The following is a 25,633-nucleotide window of genomic DNA, read 5'->3' on the forward strand; positions in this document are numbered from 1 at the left end:
GCAGTAATCAAAACCCTGATTCCTGCCAGTAAAGTGCCCTTTCATGCACAGAAAAGAGCTCCCATTTCACCCCCCTGAGTTCATCACGGCCCTCTGACTGAGTGAACTTGTGTCGCGCATCTGTGGAGCCAAACTTTGATTTGATCCGGGCTGGCAGGGCTTTCACCCATTCCAGGCTCATCTCTGAACCCTACGGCTCCTTCTTCCAAAACGGTTGCTAAGTCTCTCCTTTTGTATTCATGCCTACAATATGGAGGGAACTTTACTGAATTCATTTGAATAAGCAGTCAGAAGAAATGCCTTGCCTGCACTGGCCTTTCTAGATGCTAATGGCAGTTTTTGCAGTGATTAAGTAGTAATATTATTGCTGCACACAAAATATTCATCATAATATGCCAGTGGGCTTATCAAAACGCCGCTGCCCAAAGTTATGCATTTAACTCAATGTCTGTTAGCTATTGTTGAAAAATGGATTTATTAGAAAACTATTTCTGGATATTAAGATGGAGTGATAAGCATTCTGTATTCCTAATGCTCTTCCCCTCTGCATACATTTAGGTAAAAGTGCATTTAGCTACATAATGCTATCATTTCTAACTAATTGCTTTACTGATTTTCTTTTGACTAATTTTACATGCATCTGTTTGAATTAAATACATTGAATGTCTGCAGGTGCTTTATCCATGGAAATGGGCTTTTAAAAATTGCCCACCCTATACATACTTTTGCAAATACTTTTACGCCTCACTGGGGGGCGGGGTTGGCAACTTTTGAATTTGCAAAAGTCTTGTCTGTAATTTTTCTCGAGGTGGGGGGGGGAGGGAAACTGCCTGTACAGATTAGCGGATGTAAACATGTATGGGTGGTTTTCCTGGGCAATTGTCAAAGCAAAATTATGTGCATAATTTCTCTTTGAAAATTTGGTGTAAAGCCCGTGAGTGACAGAGAGACCCACCGGCTATGCACTAATGCAGTTACCGCATTGCACCCCTAAGTGGCTAGCGTGGAAGAGCAATGCAACTGCTCGTCCCTGCAAGAAAGGGATCGCCTGCCACTTGCTTGCCGACCTTGCGTTTTAAACGGACTAACTCAAGAGCCACGTTGCTGCATCCAATTTGCATTTAGAGAAAAGTAGAATACAGGCAGCTGGGGCACAGTAATTTATAGCGCAACAAGTTATTAATGCAAAGCACGGAAAAAAATTAAATTGTGTTTCCTAAAATAAAACCCTCATCAGATAGACGTGCTGACGTTTCTGTTTTTGGGGACCAAAGCATTGTTTGTGTGGGGGGTGTTTATAATGCTTTAATAAATAGCTTCTCTATGAAAGTCCCCCAGCCCTTTTTTTTTTGGCAGAAGTTTTATTTTTTTTTTCTTTTCTTGCGCTGTTTCCTTTCTCTTTTCTGAAATAACATTAATAATACTTTTTATCTTTCAGGGCTGAGCCGGTGCTCATGAGGATAAAGGAAGACAGAAAATGTGTCATTTCGCCGTCGTTTGATAACATCAAGTACGATAACTTTGAGATAGAGGAGTACCCGCTTTCTGCGCAGGGCTTTGACTGGGAGCTCTGGTGTCGGTACCTGAATCCCCCCAAGTCATGGTGGAGGATGGAAAACTCTACCGCACCCATAAGGTAACAGGAAGCTGTTGTTGGTTTGTTCCCAAGTGGCCACAAAGCGCTCTGCAATAAAATATGCACTGTGTCATTTGGTGAATCGGCGTCTGCTGGAAATAAAAGGACCCGTGGCAATTAAGGTAGTTGGTAATCTGCGTTCAGGAGAGCACAGGTTACCATGCTTTGGTGGAGTTCCATTGAGGCAAGGTGGTCCCAGGGGAGGGCAGGGGTGGGACAACAACAAGGGTAGACTGTATTTTCAAATCTAGGTGTGCAAAACTCTGCTTGCAGGAGAAGCAGGGGCAAAGCCTGCTTTGCACCGGTGAGGAATTTTCAAAGGGAAACTGTGTGCAATAGATTCCCTTGGAACATTAGGTACCAAGTTTATACCTGTAGATATTGCACCTCGGCAGGCACTTTGGAAATGGCTCCTATTGCTTACTTGCTTGGCCCCTCTTCTGTCAGTCGTATTTGACATAAGTTCTGCACATGTTATAAAATCCAGGGTCGATGCGTGCAGGGGGTGCACAATTGTGCAACCTGCGCGCACCGAGCCGAGCAACCTGCCTCCGTTCCCTCCGAGGCCGCTCTGAAATCGAAGCAGCCTCGGAGGGAACTTTCCTTCCGCCTCCCCTCACCTTCCCCTCCCTTCCCCTCTCTAACCCACCCCCCAGCCCTACTTAAATCCTCCTCCTAACCTTTATCGAAGAAGTTACGCCTGCCTCCTGGGCTTACAGAAAGTCACTTATAATGGAAAGAGCAGCTTGCTCCACCAGCAGAGAAGCACCGGAGCATGTGTGTGATCCATTCAGTCCTTAAAAATAAAAATGTTAGATTATCATAAAACGATAACACGCATTCAAAATGCATCCATTAAGCTATTTCAGCTTCCTCCTATCGGGTACATCCCGTTCATTTCCACTGGTCTGGTAGGGATGTGGAGCAACGCCATTTAGCTGGATAACTCTCAATTTATCCGCCTAAATGTAATACAGAGCTGCTTGGGTCCGGCTAGATATAATTAGCCGGATTAAAAGTGAGGCATTCCAGGAGCTGTTCAAAGAGGAGTTATGTTATCTGGCTAACTTAGCTGATCTTTAAAACTCTAAACGGCGAAGGGCCTGATTTACTAAACCTTTTCCCCATAGGCCCAGAACGGGAGAAAAGCCTTAGTGAATTAGACCCTAAGCTAGCTGGATAACTTTAGACCTGCTGCAGTACCTGAGCGTAATCGACTTTGAAGTGGCAAAAAGCGGAATATAAATCAGAACAAATAAATAAATACGTACTTTGTGAAAGTTAGGACTTCTATAATTCAGTATTTTTTTTTCCCATTATCTCTTTCCTCAAAACCTTGACAATGCAAGCTTTGGTGGCACCAGAAATATAGGAAACTACTGAAGAATGAGATAAATCTGGCTGCTTGTTCCACGTTCTTTTTTTTTTTTTTTTTTTTTATGTTTTGACCATTCCTTGTGGGTTTTCCCGGGGGTTGCCTGCAGCAGTGCGCCAGAGGTTTGACCTTCAATTACTGAAGCACAAGGGCGTCCCAAACTAGGGCAGAGATGCAGGGCCCCCCATACATTAGAAATTCCCCCCTTTTCTGAAGCACTGTGATTGTGCGAGAAGTATGAAACAGTAAATCTAGATGAGGCAGAGAGAGAAGAGCTTTCAGTGAATGGGTTCCTGAGCACATGAGAGCAAGTCGTGTAGCAGTTGCTTATAATAGAATTGTTCTTTGCTTGGGACACTGAAATCTTGCCACTTCAAATTAACATCTTGTAAGGTATTAGGTAGTCAGAATGTGAAAGTTCATGATTAAGCATTTTGCATGATTGCATCAAAGGAATGTGTCTAAATTTACCTGAATCGTTCTCCTCTAGAGAAAAAGAAAATTACAATGTTTTATCCTGCACTCTTATAACCATTTTGTCCTCTTTAATTAACATCTTGCCGTTCCCTATTGCAGAACTACCAGAGACCGTTCTATTTTAAGCTAGTAAAAGAGTATTAAAGAATAGTGTAAAGCAGTTTGTGTATCGTTTCTAGTGACTGCCCTATAATTCACGTCACCTTAGACATGAAAGGAGCTTATCCTCCCTTGGTCTACCGAAAGAATACAGAATAACAACCTGTATCATATGATCGAAGAATTGTTAAAATGAGGGTATGATGCAGTGTTCGTACCCCCACGTCGGAGCACATAAGCAAGAAGGAAGGGACAGAACTAGCCCAGGAGTAAAGCAGACCAAATAAACCTGAGTAGATTAAAAAAAAAGAGAAGAAATCCTGAAAGCAGGCATTGGGAGTCCCTGAGCTGAGTGTTGGGGGGGGGGGGGTTGGACTGGCCTCTGACTCCACCCAAGGGGAGTCCTTGAAAATAGGCCTCAGGGAAGGAGGGGCAAAGGAGCTGGAAGATGTTCCAAGGAAGCCCCTGCAAAGGGTGAGCCGCACCTGGAAACGCGGAGGACGCCAGTAAAAAGGGAGGGGGGAACACCAAGCTCAGATACATTTCTTCCGGGGTACCAGACAGGTTGGAGGTTTGGTTTGGGGAGAAAGTCAGCTGAACCAGTCAATCCAGAAGTTAAACGTAAAATAACTAACAAGGACTTGATTCTCTCCTGCGAATGATTTTACTTTAGAAACAAAATACTTCAGATCTTCTTTTGCCATTACCTACCATTATGTTTTTGTGCTTCTTGCAGAAGTCCCGCCTTGATTGGGTGCTTCATAATAGACCGGCAGTACTTTGAAGAGATCGGCTTGCTAGACGAAGGCATGGAGGTCTACGGAGGAGAAAACGTGGAGCTTGGAGTTCGGGTAAGAACGCGATGAAAACGCAATTGGCGCTCGACATTGCTTAGAAGAACCTCTAGGGTGTGCCTTGCCTGGGGTGTTTGACGCAGAACCACCACCGCCACCACCACCATAACTATCCTAATGCTGAGGCTGACCAACTCGCCATGCAGGGCTAGGCTGGAGTCACGGCCATTGCACTGCAGTCAACGAGACCCAAGGCACGCATGTTGCGAAGGTGATGTGCTCGAACCTCTGTAAGGCACCCGAACAAGGAGCGTTGAGGGCTTCGGTCTCAAGCAGAAAGGGCAGTGTACCACATGACTTCCTGCTTTTGTGCTATTTCACATAGTGACGCTTCACTGCTTTTCAGAAGTTGTAAGTCCATGCATACAATGGGACAAAACCCATTGTATGCATGGACTGACATTGTACTATAGACTTGCAATTACCCATCCAATCATCCTTGGGAATAAAATGGGAGGAAATTCAAATGTAAGTAGAAATAGTGCAGACTTGCACCTCGTGCCCGTTAACAAAGAAGAATTATGTGAAAGGAAGGAGAATGCCCCGATGTACCCGAGGTTGTGTGTAGAGCTCTGCAGTGGTGATGTTTCAAAAAAACCAATGTTTCAGTATGAATAACTTTAAGTTGGGAGATGGCAGCCTATTGAAGATGGTCACCTGGGAGGCCAGAAACAGAACAACTATCTGTGGTTTAGCCCTCCCCTTTTTATTTCTCTGGTCTTAACATTTACTATGAAAAAGGAAGTAATTTGTGTGCATTGTCTAACGCCTTACTTTATGCGTTCCTCGACATTTTTTTTTGCTATATCTGCTTCATTCTTGTCTCATAAATATCTCAACAGTAATGAACCATGCTTTAGATTTAAAGATTTTTCTCAGCGGTATTTCTGCGTGCGGTTGGCGGGGTAAAATGGTGTTTCCCAATACCCAATTTTATATTTCGTATAAAAATCCAATTTCAGAGGTTTCAGCCGTCCACCAGGTACCGCGCTTGGTTAATTGTATGTTTTGTTTAGCACTAGACTGCTACTGCATGACTGATGCGAAATTGTAGACGTGATCCGTTTGTCGTGGTGATGGATCTGCAGATTTGCTAAGAAGTGCCCCTCTAGAGCAGTGGGAACCACAGGAGGGGGTGTGTCTGTCTTAACCAACCATAGGAATTATGTTCCTTTGAAGTCAGAGCCTGGCATTTTCTCCTTCTGAAGCTGTTGTGTTTCTTTGATGTTTAAGTACAGAATACCACACCATTAATGTTAATCAGTTTAGAAATTGTTCAAGGCTGCTACTGAAACTTTGGCTTGCAGGATCATAGATTTAAAACTTAACCCAGCTCTTTAATTTTTGGAGGCTTATTCTGTCACCAGGGAAACTGGTCCTGACCTGCCTAAAATATTTTCATCTAAACTGCAGCGTACAGAGCTAGGCGACTTCATTCACACTGCCGAGCCTGGGCGGGGGGATGAGCTGCCTCTGAGTTATATCAGAACAAAGGATATGACTGTAACGTGCAGATATGTCAGGAGTTTATTAACTCTCTAGTGCGGTGTTTTCCCATGCAATGCTTGGCACAACCCAGATGATACCAGGATTTTACTGCACGCTGAGAATGCAGCATTGCTATTACTAGGATGTCAAACAGAGAACAACTTATCAAAGCTGAATACCAGCGCACACACAATATGTGAGATCATATGAAAAAAGTGGCACACCAGTTCATTTCCAACAATTATTTAATCAATAAATTCTTAGAGGCCAGTTTAAAAAAAAAAAAAGGGATAAAACAGATAACTTATCCTGCTGAAATTGGCTGGAGAAGTTGTCAGGGGTATTCAGTAAGGTAAACAACCTGCTGAATATCCTGGAGTAAAGTTTTCCGGCTACCTTTAGTCAGACAACGTTAAACCTAGACAGCTATTTTTTGAATATTGCCAGTTACGTTTCAAAATAAGCGCCAACAGATGTTTAAAAAAATCAAACAAACCCCAAGCCCAGACCTATGTCCAGGGCCCCCCCCCCCCCCCCCTTCCCTCCTGAGTGGTTTTCAAATTCGGGCCACTGGGCCCATGATCCCACCCCCTAAGCTATCCGAAATGCAGTTAAAAAACCCCCAAAACGTGGCGTGCTGACACTGGTGAGGAGGCGGACAAGTCACCTCTTAGTGACTCCGATGTTATCACATATTAGGGACCCTCCCTCTGCTGGCACCTATTTTGGCTCTCCTGAAATATGGTCCCATGTCGGGGGGGGGGGGGGGGGGTGGACTGTATCTTGCTTGAACTCTTGTCTGTTTGGAGCTTTGAATAAAACAACTTCTCGCTGACCTGCACAGCTTTGTGAACTTTTGTGGTTGTACATCTGCCCTCTGCTGCTTTTAACTTTGTGCCATGCAGAGGCTGTGTCAGCTTCTGCTCACTTTCAGGTCGATACTGTAAGGCCGCGTTAGAAAGAGTGCGGCAGTGCCGGGCGCACCCTCGTTCCCCCGCACGCACAGTTCTCTTCACATACCGCTCGATACTCTATGTAAATTGCTTGCAAATGCAAGCCGCGTCTGCGAAGCGTTAGGCAAGCGTTAGGCCCGCGCAACCAATTTTACTGTATAGGTGCTTAATACAGCGCCTGTACAGTATCCTGGGTGCGCTGGTACCTGTCATTTCTACTGACATTTGAAATGACAGGTACCAGGAAGTGGATGGTTCCCCCCCCCTCCCGAAGCAAGGCGCAGGGCGAAAATTAAAACAAAAGGGAATAAAGTGTAAAAAAAAAAGTAAACTTACTGGCGGGAACCGGCGGGCGCGCGTTCGATCCAGGCGGCGGCGGGAGCCGGCAGGCGGGTGGGCGCCTGTTCATCCAGGCGGCGGGAGCCGGCGGGCGGGTGGGCGCCCGTTCATCCAGGCGGCGGCGGGAGCCGGCGGGCGGGTGGGCGCGCGTTCGATCCAGGCCGCGGCGGGGTTGTCCGGACAGTAAATAAATTCCCCATGAAGCAGGCTACCCAGGCGAAATGCTGCCTTGGTTGGGAGACAGCCGAAATCATTCCTTGCTCCTACGTGGACAAACTCAGTATGAACCTAACTTAGGAACTCATCCCCTCTTTCTTTCCAAGCCACCCCGAATAAATGTATCAGAAACGTCTTCTCTCAACCCCCTTCTGTACATCCCTCCAACACCTTCCGTTACAACTGCTCCCTCTCCCCTGCTACCCCATCCTTTTATATCCCTCTTGCACCCGGCCGCCTCAGTCTGTGTCTTTCGCCTAAAACGAATGAAATATGAACACATCAAGTGAATGTAATTATTACCTGGAATATTTATGTCATGATGTAAACCGTTGGGGTCTTCACTTGCAACGACGGTGTATAAAATGGCTAGCTAGATAAATAAATAAATATGGAAGAAAATGGCATTTCTTTCCTGAAAATGATATTCAAGGAACCAGTCCCTGGAAATGATTTGGGACTGGCATTTGAGGCACTAAACTCTCAGCAAGTCTCAGATCATCATCCGCTGAAGGGCCTTACGCACTGCTTCTTGCGAGAATCTGTTTTCTTGATTGCTCCTTTGTAATATCGGAGTGCGTTTCCTGGATCTCTGATGAGGTCTGCGCCCCGGGATTTATAAGGAACCTTTTCATAATAGGAAGGAAAACTGTATAGCTAGATGTCGACGTACAGCGTCGGCGGCTGCCATACTATTGTCCACATACTAATTTTTCTCTTTTTTTTTTTCCTCCTCTCCTCACTCCTGCACGGTGATGTACTACCAATTTTATTACCAAGAGGCTTTTGCCAGCTTTGCTTCACTCGGTCGGGCACGCTTTTCATAAAATAATTTCATTAGGTCCCCCCCACAGCACATCTTTGTAATTTCCTGAGCTGCATCCACAGTGCACCTGCACATAAACTAAAAAAAAAACCCAAACCCCATAGATCTGTAAATTAGGTTTGCGATTCCCTGAACATTGGTATGAAAACATTTCATACCGGAGCTCTTTGTATGCAAGTCAGAATTTAACATCCTATGCAGTCTTCTCTCTGCGCAGAGCCCGCATTCATTTCAGTCCACGTTCGGAGCACTGTGCATCAGTAAGTCTGCTGTTCATTTTTATCTCCTTTCTGAAGGTTGTAGGAAAAGTGCGCTGCGCCCTGCTGCTGCTGTTTCCTTTCATTTCTCTACTCCAGTGCCTTTGAAAAGGATGCTGAAGGCTGCTTTTGAAATAGACCAGCTGCCTTTGATATCATATTTCTAACAAATCCCACCATGGTTTTTGTCATGTGATATTAAAACGCCATAGAAACCTCACATCCAGAAATATTATGTATTGAGAAGTTGCCGTACAAAGAGAGTTGATCTTGTGTAGGAAAGAAAGGTCTCACTGATGCCTCAAGGGGCATCGGCATCTTGCAGCTGCCTTACACCATGGACGTCCTTTGCGCACCATTGCATGACGATAGACTCTAGCTGTTGGAGAAGAAGACGGCTGTCATATTTGCCCACCCTGCTACATCGTTATGACATAGTCTACTTTCCATGTGCACATGTTGGGGATGTACACACGTTGGGGTTTGTGACAATATTGGAATGAAACAGAAGAGGTAGCAAGCATTACAGAAGGCCATCTCTGTTTTTCAAGAAAAGCTTGACAAACCTTCTGAATATTAGAAAGAGCTGAATATCATTAAGTGTCAATAAATCAGTCTTGGCCAATTTGTTCAGATTACGTATAAAAAAGCTAGGCTTCCTCTTACCTCATAAGAATATTGATTTAATACTTTGTGAATCAGATGTTCGAGCTGGTCAACCTTCACACTTGATCCAAAAATATATATTTACCTTCATACTAAAGCTGGTCCTGATACCCTCTTTCCAACTAGCCACTCTATCCCTTGTCGTATCGTCATCCAGAGGGAGCAAAAAGAAGCAGAAAGTATGACGATCCAGACTTGGAAACCCTGCACTTGTTGCTTACCAGGAAACAAAGCACCTAAATATTTTCCGGAGAAGCAAGATTTCTTCTTGAAAATGTCTCCACACAGATCCTACCCTGTGTTCCCTACCATGACGGTCGTTTTAAGACATGGCTTTCTCAGCACGTGTGATTATAATTAGGAGCTTCCCTATTATTCCAGTGTTACATTCAGGGGTTGATTTTTCAAAGCTATTTACGTGCATGATACCCGGATTTTTCAAAGCTATTTACGTGCATAAAACCTGGTTGCATGCATAAAGGAATGCATGCAACCAGGTTTTATGCGTACTTTTACGTGAAGTTCAGAGAGACGTTCTGAGGAGGTGGAGTTCTAGCTGACACACTTTTTGTTTTAAACGGGATGCGGGCAAGTTAACCCTCATAAGTTACACCCTCCGAAGATGAGGTGTAACTTTGCGTGAGTTAACCTGCACGCGCTGGGGCGACTGCTAGGTCATGTTCAGATTGAACTTTCACGCATGTCTGCTTTGAAAATGCTTGCTGAAGTCTCTTCTCCTCCAAATGTATAAAATTACATGTAAAACTGGGTTTTGCACGCACTGAACATGGGTCAATTTTAGAATAATCATTTGGGCACATAGATCTGAACTTTATGCATATAAGTGGCTTGGAAAATTCCCCTCCCAAATTCCCCTCTCCATCGTATAGATCACATTCTCACATTTCTTCATGGATCATCAATTTACGCTTATATTCTTTTGGATCATGATTTTATTCGCTATTTATTATCTCAAGTTCTAATTGTACTTGCATACGAATCATTGGAATGAACATCCTGATGGCACTACTGAACCATTGTTTGTTATGTGGGGAGACAAACTTGGTCTGGCCGGTATTTGCACAGGGACAGTAGTGTCTACAGACGGCTGTCAGAAGATGCTGGCATTGAGAGAGCCCTTCATTCCCTGATTTCTAATAGGTGCTGATATGGGGAGGTTTGAAAAGACATGAATGCCATCTTCCTCTCCATTTTTCCTCAGTTACTGATGCACAGCAAGGAGAAAGTTGCTAGAAATTGAATTTGGGAAAAGTGTTAACAGAGGAGTATAGAGTGGTCTTGGATGACCACCCAAGAGCTGCTGGGATTGCTTCAGGACAGGACATGAGGGGTGAAAGCCAAACCACACAATTAAGTGTTGCAGGTCCACTCTGTGGGTCTGGCAAAACACATGGACACAAAGAGCTGGTATCCCCTAAGGCAGCTCTCTAGCGAGATTGTCTGCCTGTCCTGAATCACAAATGAAGCCAGAATCCTGTAGCACCCCTGGCTGTATTCACTACACAAAACACTTCACGCCATACTCACACAATCACACTCTGAGTCAACACAACTGTATATTCCAGGATAAACAATGTTTTGTTGCCATTGCTAAGTTACAGTCCAGACAGCAATGCAGTAAAAGTTAGATACAGTACAGATAGGGTTGCAGTAATGTAGTACAAATACGTTTCTTATGATTATTAGGAGGGTGGCTGAAGTTGGGATTTTCTCTCGCTGTCTGTCCCTCTGCCCTTTCTGTCCGATGCCTTTTTTTTTTTTATTTATACCCTCTTTGTCTGCATATCTGAAAACATTTTGAAAAATGTATGCCATTTCCCAACAGGGCTTGTGCACCTGTTGTTTACTTCGCTTGTTCTCACAGTTGTACAGTCATGTGATGTGGGATCAGTATGAGAACACTGAGTCCAATGAGACCTACTTTCTGCATACATACTAAGCTGAACTTGTCAAATTTAGTCCAAGCAATTCCATTGCACTAGGCTTAGTTTAGAGAGGGCTCTTTTTCAACAATAAGCTATTCTTTGAATATTTGCTTCCTTAAATCCATGTTATCATTAAAGTGTCAGGAGATAGCATGCTTCCTTGTAATAATTTTGCTAATTAGTTTTCCAAAATAGCACAGAGATTTGCAGTAAAGAAATGGAAAACCAATTGAGCTGATTAGACTTTTATAAAATAATTTTTAATTGCTGTTTAAAATGCATGTGGAAACATGTTTTTATACTGTATGCTGTCTCAGAAAGATTTGTGAATGGAGCAAAATAACCTGGTTTTCAAATAATCTGTATTACGTAATTGTAGGAACCAATATGAAAAATGCACTTGAAAATGTCTTTTTCCTAATGAGCTTTCATTCTTCTTTAAAGTTGTTTTGTTAAATTCTCAAGAAAAGAGACATTGTCATTCATTGCTTTAACCTGGTGTCATTATCTAAGCTGCCAGTTCCAAAACTCTTTAAAAAGTTTTTTGGCCTGGCAGTTTCATCCTGCTCCTTCGGGCTTCCAGTTCAGTCAGAATTGGCCTCTATTCTGAGCCACGGCGCACTCTAAGCTGGAATCTCCCCTATTTTGTATCATTCCCTCCCCCATCTAACTCATCCATTGCAGTGCAGGGGCAGGACAAGGGTATTAGGTGCTCTAGGCAAACCTTACAGACTTAACCACACACCCCATCCCTTCCCTCCCACAAGTGATTAAAAACGATGCATTTATAACACATTTTACATGAGACAGGACATTCAAAGTAGTTTTCTGAGGTAAAAATGTCACAATAACATGTGTATATTATATTTATCTACACTGCCTCGGTGCCAACCAGAACACCCTGCAAAGAAGACATTTGGAATCCATATGATTTTAGGCCCATGGGACCCCGTGTTTAGTACTCAGAAAGCCACGAATAATTGAATTATGCCAATACAACAGCGCTCAAACAGCAACAGCCATATGAAAAGGCAACCACAGCAAGTATTACGCCAGGCCCTAAAACACAAATGTACCTCCTGTTAACAAAATGGAACAAGGCAGGCTGCTATAGATCCCCAAACAGGAAGTACATGCTAACTTTTGATTTTCAGATGTCCTGAGATTGTCGTAGATTAGGAGGGGGTTGCGAGGCTGTGAGCGTGAGCACCTGTTAGTACACAACTGTTTGCACGCTTTTCTGCGTCTATCTTTAAGCACATAAAAGTTTTGCACCAAAAGCTTGAGTGAAGCACTGTACAGAAATTAGCACGCGTCCATGCAAATCCCATGTTAATTGAGGCATTAGCTATTCCCCAGTGCAAGGATATGTGCGTAGACTGTAACGCCAGCTTTTCTAATGCTGGAAGTTTAACTCCTGGTCAGAGATGAAGTAAAGTTTTACAAATCATATTTTATGTTTAGAAAACACTATTTGTGCACATAACGCTAGCAAAAATTACATTTTGAGCATATAACATGTTTTCTCTGCAGGAAACGTGGTTTACGCACATAAATCATATTTTATGTATGTCAAGCATGCCTTTGTTGTGCACTTTTTGGGTTAGTGCATTTTTTTTCAAGTCTTAATGCATTAGCTTACTGCATCAAAAGTTAAATTTTTTTTTTAGTGCATGAGTAAATAAAATGTGTACTGAAGTTCATTGCGCATTTTAATACTATTTACAGTTCCTGGGTAAATGCCTTCAATCTGTTTGTATATTTCCGCCATGCAATGAATTACAAGGAAAACAATCTCAGTCCTCATATTCCAAACATCAAATCTAGCATCTTCTTTTTCCATGGTGTTTTCTTCTGCTGCTTTGTGGTCGCTGAATCCCTTTCTGTCATCTTCCAGGACCCTTAGAGAGCAGACGGAGGGCTTTCCTGCAGGTTATGTTTCGTCCCACGATACGTTTCTGAGCTCTCTCTCTCTCACTCTCTCATCATAATTTCAAGTCATGATGTTCCCTCGCTTCTCCCAGCATATGTTGCCAGTAATTAGGCAATGCCCTAGAAATGTATTTTTAAAATAGACAGAGGACGTACAATATTCTTCTGGTCTCAGTAGGAACCAGACTAAATTTTTTTTTTAAAAAAATGGTTAATACAAATCATGTGGTTTTGATCTTTATGCCCTTTCTATGGTGCAGATTTTTTTTCTTTAACAATCAGTTATTAACAAACCTTCGTGTTCACAACAATACAGCAGTCTGGGATGTGATTTAATTTAACACTAAATACTACATTAGTTCACATCAGAGTTCTTAGAATCTGCATAAACCATCTGCATATAACATATATTTTACATGCACAGCGTATTTTATTGTCAAGGTAAAACTTTCCTGGATTTATAAATGATAGGCCAGATAATTATTTCAGTTCACAGCATGAGGCGGAGAAACCTGGTGAAATAACTCTTGAAATACCTTTCCTTGCATACTATACTGAGAAATATAATCAGAGCCAGGCCTGTGTTAGTGCGTTTCCGACTGTACTTCCAGTAGATTATTACCACATTCACCTAACGAGCCAGTGTTAATTTATTTTTAATTAATGCTTTGTTTTCCTAGGTCTGGCAGTGTGGAGGAAGAGTTGAGGTTCTGCCTTGTTCCAGGATTGCCCATATAGAAAGAGCTCACAAGCCGTACACAGAAAATCTTACCTCCTATGTCCGAAGGAACGCCCTAAGAGTGGCTGAAGTCTGGATGGATGAATTTAAGAGCCATGTCTACATGGCATGGAACATACCCCAAGAGGTAGGCCCTTCACGTTATTTTCTTACACCAGGGAAATTTGAACTTCAACGTCTCCTTGTTCTGGACTCTCTTGTGTCTGCAGATGGCCTTCCTACTGGTTTGTGTGCATTGCAGAAATGTCGAGGCAAGGCCTGTACAAGAATCTTGAGGGTTGAGCACTAGCTTAAATTGTAGAGAATTATAATAAATGGCTGCACATGTGGTGTTTTGCTATAGAACAGCCCTTCATACAGCTCTCTTCTTTTGCTATATAACACTTAAAATTACAGGTTTTCTGATATAGTAATCTTTATAAAGCAGTAAATGAGGTAGAATGCTCAACTTAACCTTAGGAATATATTTTAAAATTTAAAAGATTATTCACAAAAATCTTGAAGCCTGTGGATGTGTTTGCTGGATTATAATTTAACTTGATGTTCTTTTTCCATGTCCATGAAAGGACTTGAACAAGTTAATGTAAATTAGTTATTTACTCTCTCAGATAATAGAAGGACCAGGGGGTACTCAATGAAGTTAGCAAGTAGCTCATTTAAAACAAATCAAAGAAAATTCTTTTTCATTCAGCGCATAGTTAAGCTCTGGAATTCATTGCCAGAGGATGTGGTTACAGCAGTTAGTTTAACTGGGTCTAAAAAAGATTGGGATAATTTCCTAGAGGAAAACTGCTATTAATAAGCAATAATAGCTTGTGATTTATTTAATGTTTGGGTACTTGCCAGGTACTTGTGACTTGAATTGGCTACTGTTGGAAACAGGATGCTGGGCTTGATGGACCCTTGGTCTGACCCAGTATGGCATATTTTATGTTCTTATGTAGCTTTGTTATTGCTTCTCTTTACTATATTTGTTAACCGTTCTCTTTTAAAAATTCAATAAAGAAACCTGGATTTAAAAAAAAACAATTCCACATAATTTGGAGTCTTGGAGATTCAGTTGTTCTCAAAAGGCAATAAACCATTTTCTTGGCAGCTTGACTCACATTCCTGGTGTTTCAGGGATGTGCATCTGCTACAGATCCCTAATTATGATTTTAGTTTATAATCTCTGCTATGCAGTTTGATGTACAGTCCTACTATACGTTGGAATCATGATACATTATTTTCTTCATGTTTTCAAACATCTTTCTCTCTTCCCACACCAAGTGGTGGAAGTTTAGGTCAATGAAGGTCTTGGCAAACTGGAGCTTGGAAGTAACATAACATAGTAACATAGTAATGACGGCAGATAAAGTCCAGATTATCCATCGAGTCTGCCCAGAAATTTGCTTATGGTACTAACTGCAGCCCCATGGAGGTTACCAGTACATTCTGTTAAGGGTAGTAAGTGCCGCTTCATGCAGGTTACCCCCATGCTTTCTATTAAGGGATAGTAACTGCAGCTCCGTTCATGATACCCCTAGGCTTTCTGTTAAGGGTAGTAACTGCCGCTCTGTGCAGGTCACCCCCAAGAAGAAATGTTACACCATCCCTTTCTTTATGACTTTCGGGATCCGCAGTGTTTGTCCCATGCCCTTTTGAATTAATGAACTGTTCTCGTCTTCACCACCTCTTCTGGTAGAGCAGGCCAAGCATCCACCACTCTCTCTGTGAAGAAATATTTCCTGATATTGGTTCTGAGTCTTCCCCCCTGGACTTTCATATCATGAGCCCCTACTTCTACTGTCTCCAGCAGAAAAGGTTTGAAGTTTGTGCATCGTTAATACCTATCAGGTATCTAAAGGTCTGTATCATATCTCCCCTGCACCTCCTCTCCTTCCCCCACCATTTTGGTTGCCTTACTCTGGACTGTTTCCTTCCTGTCTTTCTTTCATTGAGATATGGTCTCCAGAATTGAACACAGTACTCCAGGTGAGGCTTCACCAAGGACCTGTACAAGGGCATTGTCGCCTCCTTTTTCTTACTGGTTGTTCCTCTCTCTATGCAGCCCAACATAAACTTGACTATTGCAACTCCTTATACCTAGGTTTACCTTTGTCAACAATACACCCACTACAGCTTGTTCAAAACGCTACAGCGAGAACCCTCTTCAACTTACCGAGATCAGAACACACAGCACTCATATTGCAACAACTTCACTGGCTTCCGATCACACACCTTATCACTTACAAAATTTTATCCATTATCCATAACTTGCTCTACAACACAAACCCTGTTTGGCTTTTTTCACTATTACGTATATATAAACCACCCAAACAACTCCGCTCTATGGACAAGTGCATTTTAGAAATTCCTTCAATCAGGTCAGTGTTTAGCATTAACTCAAAAAGTAGCCTTTTCAGTGGCGGGTCCAACTCTGTGGAACACTCTCCCTGAACATTTAAGACTGACAGCAAATCCCAAAGACTTCAAGAAAAAACTGAAAACCTACCTGTTTAATAAAGCGTTTAACATCCAGCAACTTAAGATTAACTAGATATATTTATCGCACCTGAAGTACTCTATGTGTATTTAAATGTTGCTTGTTTTGATTTTATGAATGTAATACTGTAACCGCCTAGACAGGCAGATACCTGCCTTATTCGTGCAGTATATAAAAAATTTTTAAATAAATAAATAAAATAAACATCTTTCTGGCTTTAGCTACTGCCTTGTCACATTGCTTCGCCACCTTCAGATCATAAGATACAATCTCTCGGTCTGTGCACAATAGTCTCCCCCCCCCCCCCCCCCCCCCATCACATTCAGCTCTTTTGGATTTCCCCACCCAAGATGCACAACTCTGCAATTCTTGGCATTGAATCGCAACTGCCATATCTTCAACCACTCTTCAACTTTTCTTAAATCACTTTTCATTCTCTACTGCTTCAGCCAAGCCCACTCTATTGCAGATCTTAGTATCATCTGCAAAAAGGCAAACTTTTCCTTCTAAACCCTCTGCAACATCACTCACAAAGATACTGAACAGAACTGGTCCCAAAACTGATCCTTAGGCACTCCACTTAGCACTGTTCTCTCATCAGAGCGGATTCCATTAAACATTACGCATTGTTTCCTGTCAGTCAAGCAATTAGCAAGCCACTCCACCACCTTGGCGCTCACACCCAAGCTTCTCATTTTATTCATGAGCCTCCTATGCGGGACCATATCAAAAGCTTTGCTGAAATCCAAGTAAATCACATCTAGCACTCTTCCTTGATTCAGCTCTCTAGTTACCCAGTCAAAAAAGTCAATCAGATTTGTCTGGCAGGACTTCCCCTGGTGAATCCATGCTGCCTCGGGTCTAGCAACCCATCGGATTGTATATAGTTCAGTATCATTTCCTTCAACAGAGTCTCCATTAGTTTTCTCACCACAGAAGTGAGACTAACCACTCTTCTCCACTTGTGAGACTAATCACTCTTCACTACTTGTGAAGCTGGACCACCACCACTCTTCTCCAATCACTCGGCACCACTTCCGTTTCCAGGGATCTATTGAAAAGGTCTTTCAGTGGACCCACCAGCACATCTCTGACTTCCCTTAGTATCCTGAGATGTACCTCATCTAGCCCCATGGCCTTGTCCACTTTCAGGTTTCCTAGCTCTTCCCATATATTGTCTTCTGTAAATGTGGTTGCATCTATTCCACTCCAATCCACAGTCTTGTTAATCTACAATGGTCTTTCTCCAGGATCTTCTTTAGTGAACATCGAACTGAAGTATTTAATATTTCTGCTATTTCTTCATCTTTCTCCACACATCTCTCCTCGTCACCTTTCAAGTTTCACTATACCACTTCAAGCCTCCCATCTTTCTCTGATGTATCTGAAAAATGTTTTGTAACCTCACTTTAAGTCTTTGGCAATCCTTTTTTCCATTTGACCTTTTCCTCTCCTGATTTCTTTCTTCGTCTCCCTCAGTTTCACCAGGTATTCTTCCCTGTGTTCCTCTTTTTGGGATCCTTCACACTTCCTGAACCTTGTTCTTTTTGCCTTTACTTTTTCAGCCACCTCCTTTGAGAACCAGATTGGTTTCTTTACCCTCTTACTTTTATTTACTTTTTTAACATATAGATGTGTTACCTTTGTAATAGGTTCTTTTATTTTGGCTCACTGTTGTTCTACCTCACCCGTTTTCTCCCAGTCTTCTAGCTCTTGCTCCAGGAATATTCACATTTCAACAAAATCCGTATTTCTGAAATTCAAAACTTAGGTCTTTGTGCAACTTCTAAGTATCTTATTTGTGATATCAAATCATACCGTCCGATGATCACTGGTGCTCAGATGGGCACCTACTCAGCCATTAGAGACATTATCCCAATTTGTGAACACCAGGTCTAGTATCACATCCTCCCTTGTAGGTTCCATTACCATTTGTTTGGGCAGAGCACCTTGAAGGGTATCCACTAGCTCTCTACTTCTGGTAAATTCCACAGAAGCGATACTCCTATCTACTTCTAGCAAATTAAAATATCCAACAAGCAACACTTCTCCCTACTTTCCCACTTTTTGGATGTCTTTGATCAGATCTTTGTCCAGCTCTTCTGACTGAATCGTAAGCCTGTAGGCCACACCATGTAAATGGAAAAACCATCTTCTTTTTACAGGACAGCCCATAATGCTTCTTCCCTACACCACGTCCATTGCATTTCAGTTGCTTAGATGTTGTTTTTGACATAAAACGCTGCTACTCCTTCTTTCCTGTCCTTTAATGTCCTTCTTTGTTGTAGCCAGGACGGCTGTATCTCAATCATGAGACTCCGTGAACCGTGTCTCTGTAACAGTAACGATATCCAGATCCACTTAACACCGTTAGAGCCTGCAGGTCTGGGATTTTATTGCCCACACTACAGGCATTTGTGCTCATAGCTTTCCAGCTTCTCTCCCTCAGTTTGCTGCTTTATAAAAAAAAGATCTTTGTCAAGGAAAGAACTTCTCATAAGAGGTCCAATGTGGGAGAAAAAGATGCTTGCAGCTATGCAAATGTATTCCTAAAAGTCATGATTACTTGTAGGAACATGGATGTCTGGTGAATGCAATTGAACATTTATTTTGTTTCAGTTGCCTGCATATGAGGAGAACACACTGCACCCTAATTTAATACATTACAAAACTCTGCCTTTAGATTGCTATTTTTCAATTCAAAAATGTGCTTGGTACTGTGCATGTCAGCAAAAGCTGGAGCACACGAGCACAAACCACTTGCCTAAAGAGAAGCTACAGTAGTGCTCGCATTGTCCTGTGCATTTTGCAGTGTAACAGTGCCCAATGTGTTTATTTTCAGCAAAGCTAGAAGTTCAACATTTTTGTGCAAACCAGTGAGAATTGAGCACAAGATATCCACTGTTGCCTTATTCAAGGCGGCCTTCTGGGAACTGTCGCCTTGGCTGGAGGATCAGTTTGTATATTGCCCAATGAAAGATTGTGTTGCTTCCTGTACGGACAGTAAATCCATTCATGCCTAAACTTGGACCTTAGGCCTGGCTCACATAAGAAAGCAGCTTTGCTTTTTGAAAGGCAGTATCTGTAAAACACACGTTCAATGAGCATGCCAAATGGCAAACACTGAGGGCCTGACATACGTCTATGCAATTTTAGTCTGTCATTAATAAACGTTTTACAGCGGTAGCTGACTTTAATGTTGAATTGAGATTAATTTACGATTCATTTATTCTTTTTATTTCTTTAGAATGTATTTTGCAAAATTTATTGTTTTGGGGGGGGGGGGGTTTGTTTGTTTGTTTGTTTGTTTTTGACTTGGCAGTTTCTTTCCGTTTCTCCAGGCTTCCAGCTTAATTTGAACCAGACCTGGACTCTGCCTCCTTGAGGTCCATTTGCAACTACCCAGGAACTTTCCTCTCCCACCGTATATCCCCACCCCACATGCTTTAGTGCGGTCGTTGCGGCAACAGCCTCTGGCTGGAAGCCGTGCACCAGACCAGAACTCCTCCTGGAAACCTTCAATCCGGCCATTAAATGTCGTCGTTGCACAGTGGCTGCAAATGTTGCCTTCGCAGCATCTCCAACCTTGGCCAACCTGGGGTGCAGAAGACCCGAACCGGAAATGCAACCCAGGTTCCCCCTGCATGGCAGTGCCTGGCATTGCCACTGAGCTACCATGCCAGCCCCTGCAAAATGTGTTTTAGAACATTTTCTGGTTTCTATCCAAAATAAATAGGTTTAACCAAACACATACGTTATTGTGCTAACAATGTGACAACTGAAGCAGCAGGCCTTCAACAAACAATAAGAACTGGAATGGACCATGCCATCTACAGAGAGCACTCTGAGCAACGTTTTTAGCAATAATTAAATCTTAGGTGCTCTTTTGCAATGCTTTCATCCTCAGAATGTTTGCCTAAGAACGTGATCTGTGTCTCTGCAGGCTGTAACTGCTCCGGCTGCTCGTTCTCACCCCTTGGCTCTCAATTTATGGCATTGCCATAAAAACTGATTGTTACTTTAGATGGGGATCAGCGGAGTTTTACACAATGGTAATTTTCTGTAAAAAAAAAAAAAGAATTAATAAATTAAATAAAGGTACCTCCACCTTCCACTCCAGCTGCAATATCGAAAAGGAAGCAAATTGAAAATGTTCTGGGCCGAGACCTGGCAGAAAAATCATCCCTGGTATTACATTCATCATACCTTATTCCTATTCATGAAGTATAATGATGACAATATATTATAAATTAATAAGTAATAATCTGTTTTCTTCTTATTAAACAATGAACACCGAAGGACAAGCCTATTCCCTACAGATTAATGCCCTGGCTCTCTATAATGGAGTCACAAATGGCTGCCAGAGCCTGGGACAGAATGAAGTATTGCTGTTCTCTTTTGCAAAACAGTGCAGTCTATTCCAGCAGGTCGGACAACTTTATAAAAAAAAAAAAAAAAAAAAAAAATCTTTAGCATGACTTATTTATGTAAGGTCACTTGTGAAATAGGGGATATCTAACATGTTAATGCCTGTAGCCCGGTAATCAAGCAGCTCGGCAGGGATGATTTCAGAGTTTGCCTTAATGGCTCAGAGTTAATTTAATCCATAATTTGGGACCATTTCCAGGTCTGATAGGTCCAGCAGAGAGCAAGAGGCACACCCCGAAAGGGAACTGAGGGTTCCTGATGAACTCCATGCCCCACGTTTTGGAAAAGCTAGCTTGCTTATATTTATGGCAATTTCACCCCTTAAGAAAACGTCAGCAGAGTCAGGCTGGCTATTCCACAGTATCGTTTAAAGAAGAAACTTAATTTTAAATTGTCACATTTTTACTGGGACTATGAATATTGATTTCCATTTTAGTAGAGCTCCCGTCCCAATAGTCATCAGGACAACATTGGGCTGGGTGCCAAAATCCCACACCGGTACTGGCATCTGCTGTTGACATGACATTTGGATAACATGTGTATGATCGATGTAGTACAGTGTTTCTCAGCTTGGTCCTCAAGAACAACCCAGCCAGTGTAGTATTTTAGGATATTACACAATGTATTTGCATAAAGCGAAGGCAGTGCAGGCAGATACGTCCCATGCATATTTATTCTGGATATCCTGAAAAACACATTGGACAGTAGGGATGTGCAGCCATAATAATTTTCTTTCGGTTTGTTTTTCGTTTAACGTTTACTTTTGGTTCAGTTTGTTTGCTAAACCAAAATGCACATTTTAAAAAATATGCAATGGGCCTCCCTCCTGCTGCTGCTGCCAGGGCCTAAGTGCTGGTAAATAAAAATGCCAGGGGCCTGTACCTGGGCCTAGTCAGCTGGGTTAAGCCAAGCCCAACTGGGGCCTGCCTGGGCCCTCTGACCCTTCTTCTGGCCCACCCAAAATCAGTCAAGGCTGGGGACCTCTCCAGCCGCCAGTTACCCATTCTGAGGAGGTCTTGGAAGAAGAAGGTGGTAGCAGCGTTACCGCCTCGCTCCTGCCCTTACCGCAGCTCTTTAAAAATGCTGCTGGGCCCCGAGAGAAACACTAAAAGTGATGTCACAAATGTGCCTGTCTCAGGGCCAGCCAATTACTTTCTTTTTTTTTTATGGCCATACAAATGTAATAAATACTCTTTGTTGCGTTGTATTTTGAAAACAAATAACATAACGCCTCCTCTTATTTACTGCCAAGCTCCTCATGTAGGATTGCTTTTGGGACATTCTCTAAAATATACTGCTGGACTGCATTATGTGGAGAGGCGCAATGATTCATTTCCATTTACGGTTTTTTTTTTTTTTTTAAGGACTTTATATCTCATGAGCTGCACAGAACTGTCTCGTGTCAGCTAAACGAGATAAAAGGGCATGAACAAAGAGAGAAGAATATTTATGAAGGCTTTTCACGAAATTATCTCTTTAAAAATCATGTCACTGGAGAACAGGCTGGTGGTGTTTCAAAAATATGAGCAAGAAATCCGATGTTTACAATGGTGTAGCAAAGAGAAAAAAACAATGCAGACGGCCAAGTGATTACATTAATTAAAGAACAGTGATCATTAAAGGTTGTTTCCAGGGCAACTTATTTCCCAATGCCAAGTTTTGTTTTTTTTATCTAGAAATTGAATAGAGGAGGCAATGCAAGGCCAAGGAACAAACATGAACAAAGCATTTAGGACCTAGGTCAATGATCTCCAAAATTAGAAAAAGCACAAGGAATTATGTAGAGGAGCAAATCTCATTGGGATGGAACCAAATACCACAGAAGCCAAGAATAATTTATTTTTTTATTTTATTGCCACTTGAGGAAAAATTGCCATGGCCTAAATGTCTCCAGAAATGATTCTGTTTATGCAGGTCAGGAATTTGGCAGATGATGGAAAAAAAAAAAAAAGAACTTTCTGAAGCTCTTGCTAAGGTCAGTCTAGGGCCTACTCATAACATCGCAAGATGGCAGAAGAGGCGTAGGAAATTAAAACATGTCTCCCAGGTGATATATATTTTTTTTTTTTTTTTTTTTTTGCGACCAAAATATTTGCGTAACCCCCCGCCTTCTCCGAGGGTCATCTTCCCAGGCCTGGTGAGCACAGGATTCACTCGACCAGGGTGAAGCTGGGCCTGCCTCGACCAGCGGCCCCAGATTGAAACAGGGGCCAGCAATGACCTCCATTCAACCTCCCCATTTGGCCGTGGGCTTTTTTTTTTTTTTTTTTTAATACTATAATTTTTTTCCCCCGCAGCTTTAAATGTGCACCAGAAGTCTTGGGACTCATGTTAGGTTTCTGGGCCTCCCCACACAAATTTAACGCATGCCAAGGAGGTGTAGTTATTATATCGTGGCTGACCACCTTCTCAGTCAGCTGAGATAAAATATTAGCGTAAAATTGCCTAGTAATGACCACCTTTGCATGCATTTATATTATTCATGCATGCAAATTGCTTGCAAAGAAGGTCATTGTAATAGGGGAGGATACCTGGCAGGGACATGCTTATTATTGCATTAGAGCCTTTTATGGAGTCATAAGGCCCTAACACCTTTTGATGAATGACCTGGTAAGTTACTGAAACGGTTAGCTTTGAATATTGACTTCCCAGTGTTAGCTAATTTCTCTCATGCATACTCATTATGGATATACCGAAAACTTGACTGGCTGTAGGCTCCCCAGAACAGATACAATAATTATTTATTTGTTTGTTGAAAATTATTCTTAGCTCACCAATCAAGGCACTCGGCATTCTAGGTGGGTTATAGAATGCATAAATATTATTCATGAAAAACAAACATGAAACCTAACTTAAAACACACAAAATAAACCAATAGCAATGTTAGAAAATGGAATCAAGTGCTTGAGTCAAAAGGTCATGCTTTCGACCCTTGTGAAACTCTTTCAGGTCCAACATGGAACGCAGTTTTAATGGCAAAGCATTCCATAATTTGGAACCGAAAAAGCTCACTTCCGCCTAGAAACAAGTTTTATTTCTGTAAACGATGGGATACTTAATGGCTCCTGATTCTACGAATACAATGTACGAGAGGGAGCGTCTTTTAAATATTGTGATTTCCCTTCTTGTAATACTTTAAAATCTAATAAAAGCACTTTAAAAGCTTGCGCAGCTGGCAAAGCCCAGGGGTTCTGGATTCTCGTGTCACCGAGACTTTCTTTCTCTTGCAGGATTCTGGAATTGACATTGGTGACATCTCTGAGCGGAAGGCCCTGCGGAAAAAGCTCCAGTGCAAAACCTTCCGCTGGTATCTTGTCACGGTGTATCCAGAGATGCGAATGTATACTGACGTCATCGCCTACGGAGTGGTAAGCAGTTCATCTTACCCTTTAGAAATGTGTTCTCAATTAGGCCTGTAAGCGATGGATGCCGACAGCAAATGATTAGATACGTTAAAAGAAAACAAAATGAGACGTTTAAAAGTTGGATGGATTGCTTATACAACAAATATGTTTATTCTTACCTGCGCGAGGAACCTTGGTCAGTCAGGAGATAGGGTGAAGTTACTATCTGGCAACGTTTTACCAACCTACTGTGGGGTTATGAAGACTCTGTCGTAGATTATGCTAAGTCTGTAGCTTCCATTTGCCCCTAAATCTTCACTGACCAAAGCCTAGCTATTGCTAGGATAATCAAGCTGTGAAAATTAACCTTGTTCTCAGACCATGCCCCCTGAACATGGATTGTAAATATCCCGCAAAATAGAACTTGTGGAGACAGAAACTTTTTAGCCCCCTTGCAAACTGAAGCCATCGTTTATGTATCACAGAGAAGAGCGGTTAGCCCATTCTGCATACATTGAAAGAGTTATTAGCAAAGCCAGCTCTAGACATAACCAGACTAAGCAATTGCTTAGGGCTCAGAACAGCTCAAGGGGCTTCACCAACTCAGTTTTGTGGGTGCCTCTGCTCACTTGCTTGGGGCTCTCAATGGTCTAGCACTGCCTCTGGCTATTAGTGATACTACAACTAGCTTTGAATGGTAATCTAAATTCAGTTTGACTTTTAAGGCACATCAAGCTGTGGGTCTCATACCTCACCAGGCACCCAAATAGGTGCTGAAATCATTGCTGTGATGTTATTGCTAACTTTTCTTTTCTGCCTTGCCTTCTGGACTCAGGAAGATTGTTTACCTCCCCTCTAGCATATGTTTTGGAGTATGTTATTGCAATTATAAAATGCTCTGTAACATAAAACATATTCCAGAGTTTTAACATACAAAATTGTTCCTGTTAATCCTCTTGTTCTACTATATCAAAGTTTTGGTGGGGCTATGGTATATTATGGTGTCTTCAAGCATTGTTAAAGTTGCCTTCCCTTTGGTCAATGCCTTATGACGTGTTTAATCATGCATTGAAGGAGTTCAACCTATAGTCATGCAATACTGGCCGACAAATCGCAATACTTGTTTTTTCCCAAACTGTTTTATAAAATGGGATGATATTACATTGATGAGCAAGAGAGTATAGATCCAAAATGCCTAAGGATTACCGAGACAATTCTTTGCTTCATTTTCTTCAGTCCCGATAATTTTGAATTGGATTGTATACAAACAGAGAATTCATCTCTCCATAATGACATTTAACTGTCCTTGCCCTTGCTCTGCATTTAAGAGCTGGTAATTTTAATGTCGTTGCCCTGTCACTTATGAACCGCTTTCATAATGTCATGGTTCCAGTGACATTTGCAGTTTTTCATTTTAAGTAATTGATGATGACATATTTATTATGAATGCAAAATATGTTATCACTAGGTGAAATCCAGCAACATGAACTGTGGGGATAATGGTCAGTTCTCTTCCTGGAAGGTCTTTCATGACCTCCTTCTCTAACACAACTCCTCCACAACAGGCACCATG

At 42.1% G+C, this 25,633-nt stretch overlaps 1 protein-coding gene across 2 annotated transcripts in view; it reads left to right on the top strand.

The window, feature by feature from the left end:
* Window positions 1-25,633, top strand: part of GALNT18 (polypeptide N-acetylgalactosaminyltransferase 18) — a 389,972-nt gene that overhangs the window by 286,479 nt on the left and 77,860 nt on the right. For both annotated transcript variants that reach the window (XM_029582567.1, XM_029582566.1), the window contains exons 5-8: window positions 1,439-1,636; window positions 4,324-4,438; window positions 13,745-13,930; window positions 23,947-24,084. In XM_029582567.1, coding sequence (XP_029438427.1) covers window positions 1,439-1,636; window positions 4,324-4,438; window positions 13,745-13,930; window positions 23,947-24,084 — 637 coding nt within the window. The remainder of the gene's footprint in view (window positions 1-1,438; window positions 1,637-4,323; window positions 4,439-13,744; window positions 13,931-23,946; window positions 24,085-25,633) is intronic.

The sequence above is a fragment of the Rhinatrema bivittatum genome, chromosome 17, assembly GCF_901001135.1.
Source record: "Rhinatrema bivittatum chromosome 17, aRhiBiv1.1, whole genome shotgun sequence".
Classification (NCBI taxonomy): domain Eukaryota; kingdom Metazoa; phylum Chordata; class Amphibia; order Gymnophiona; family Rhinatrematidae; genus Rhinatrema; species Rhinatrema bivittatum.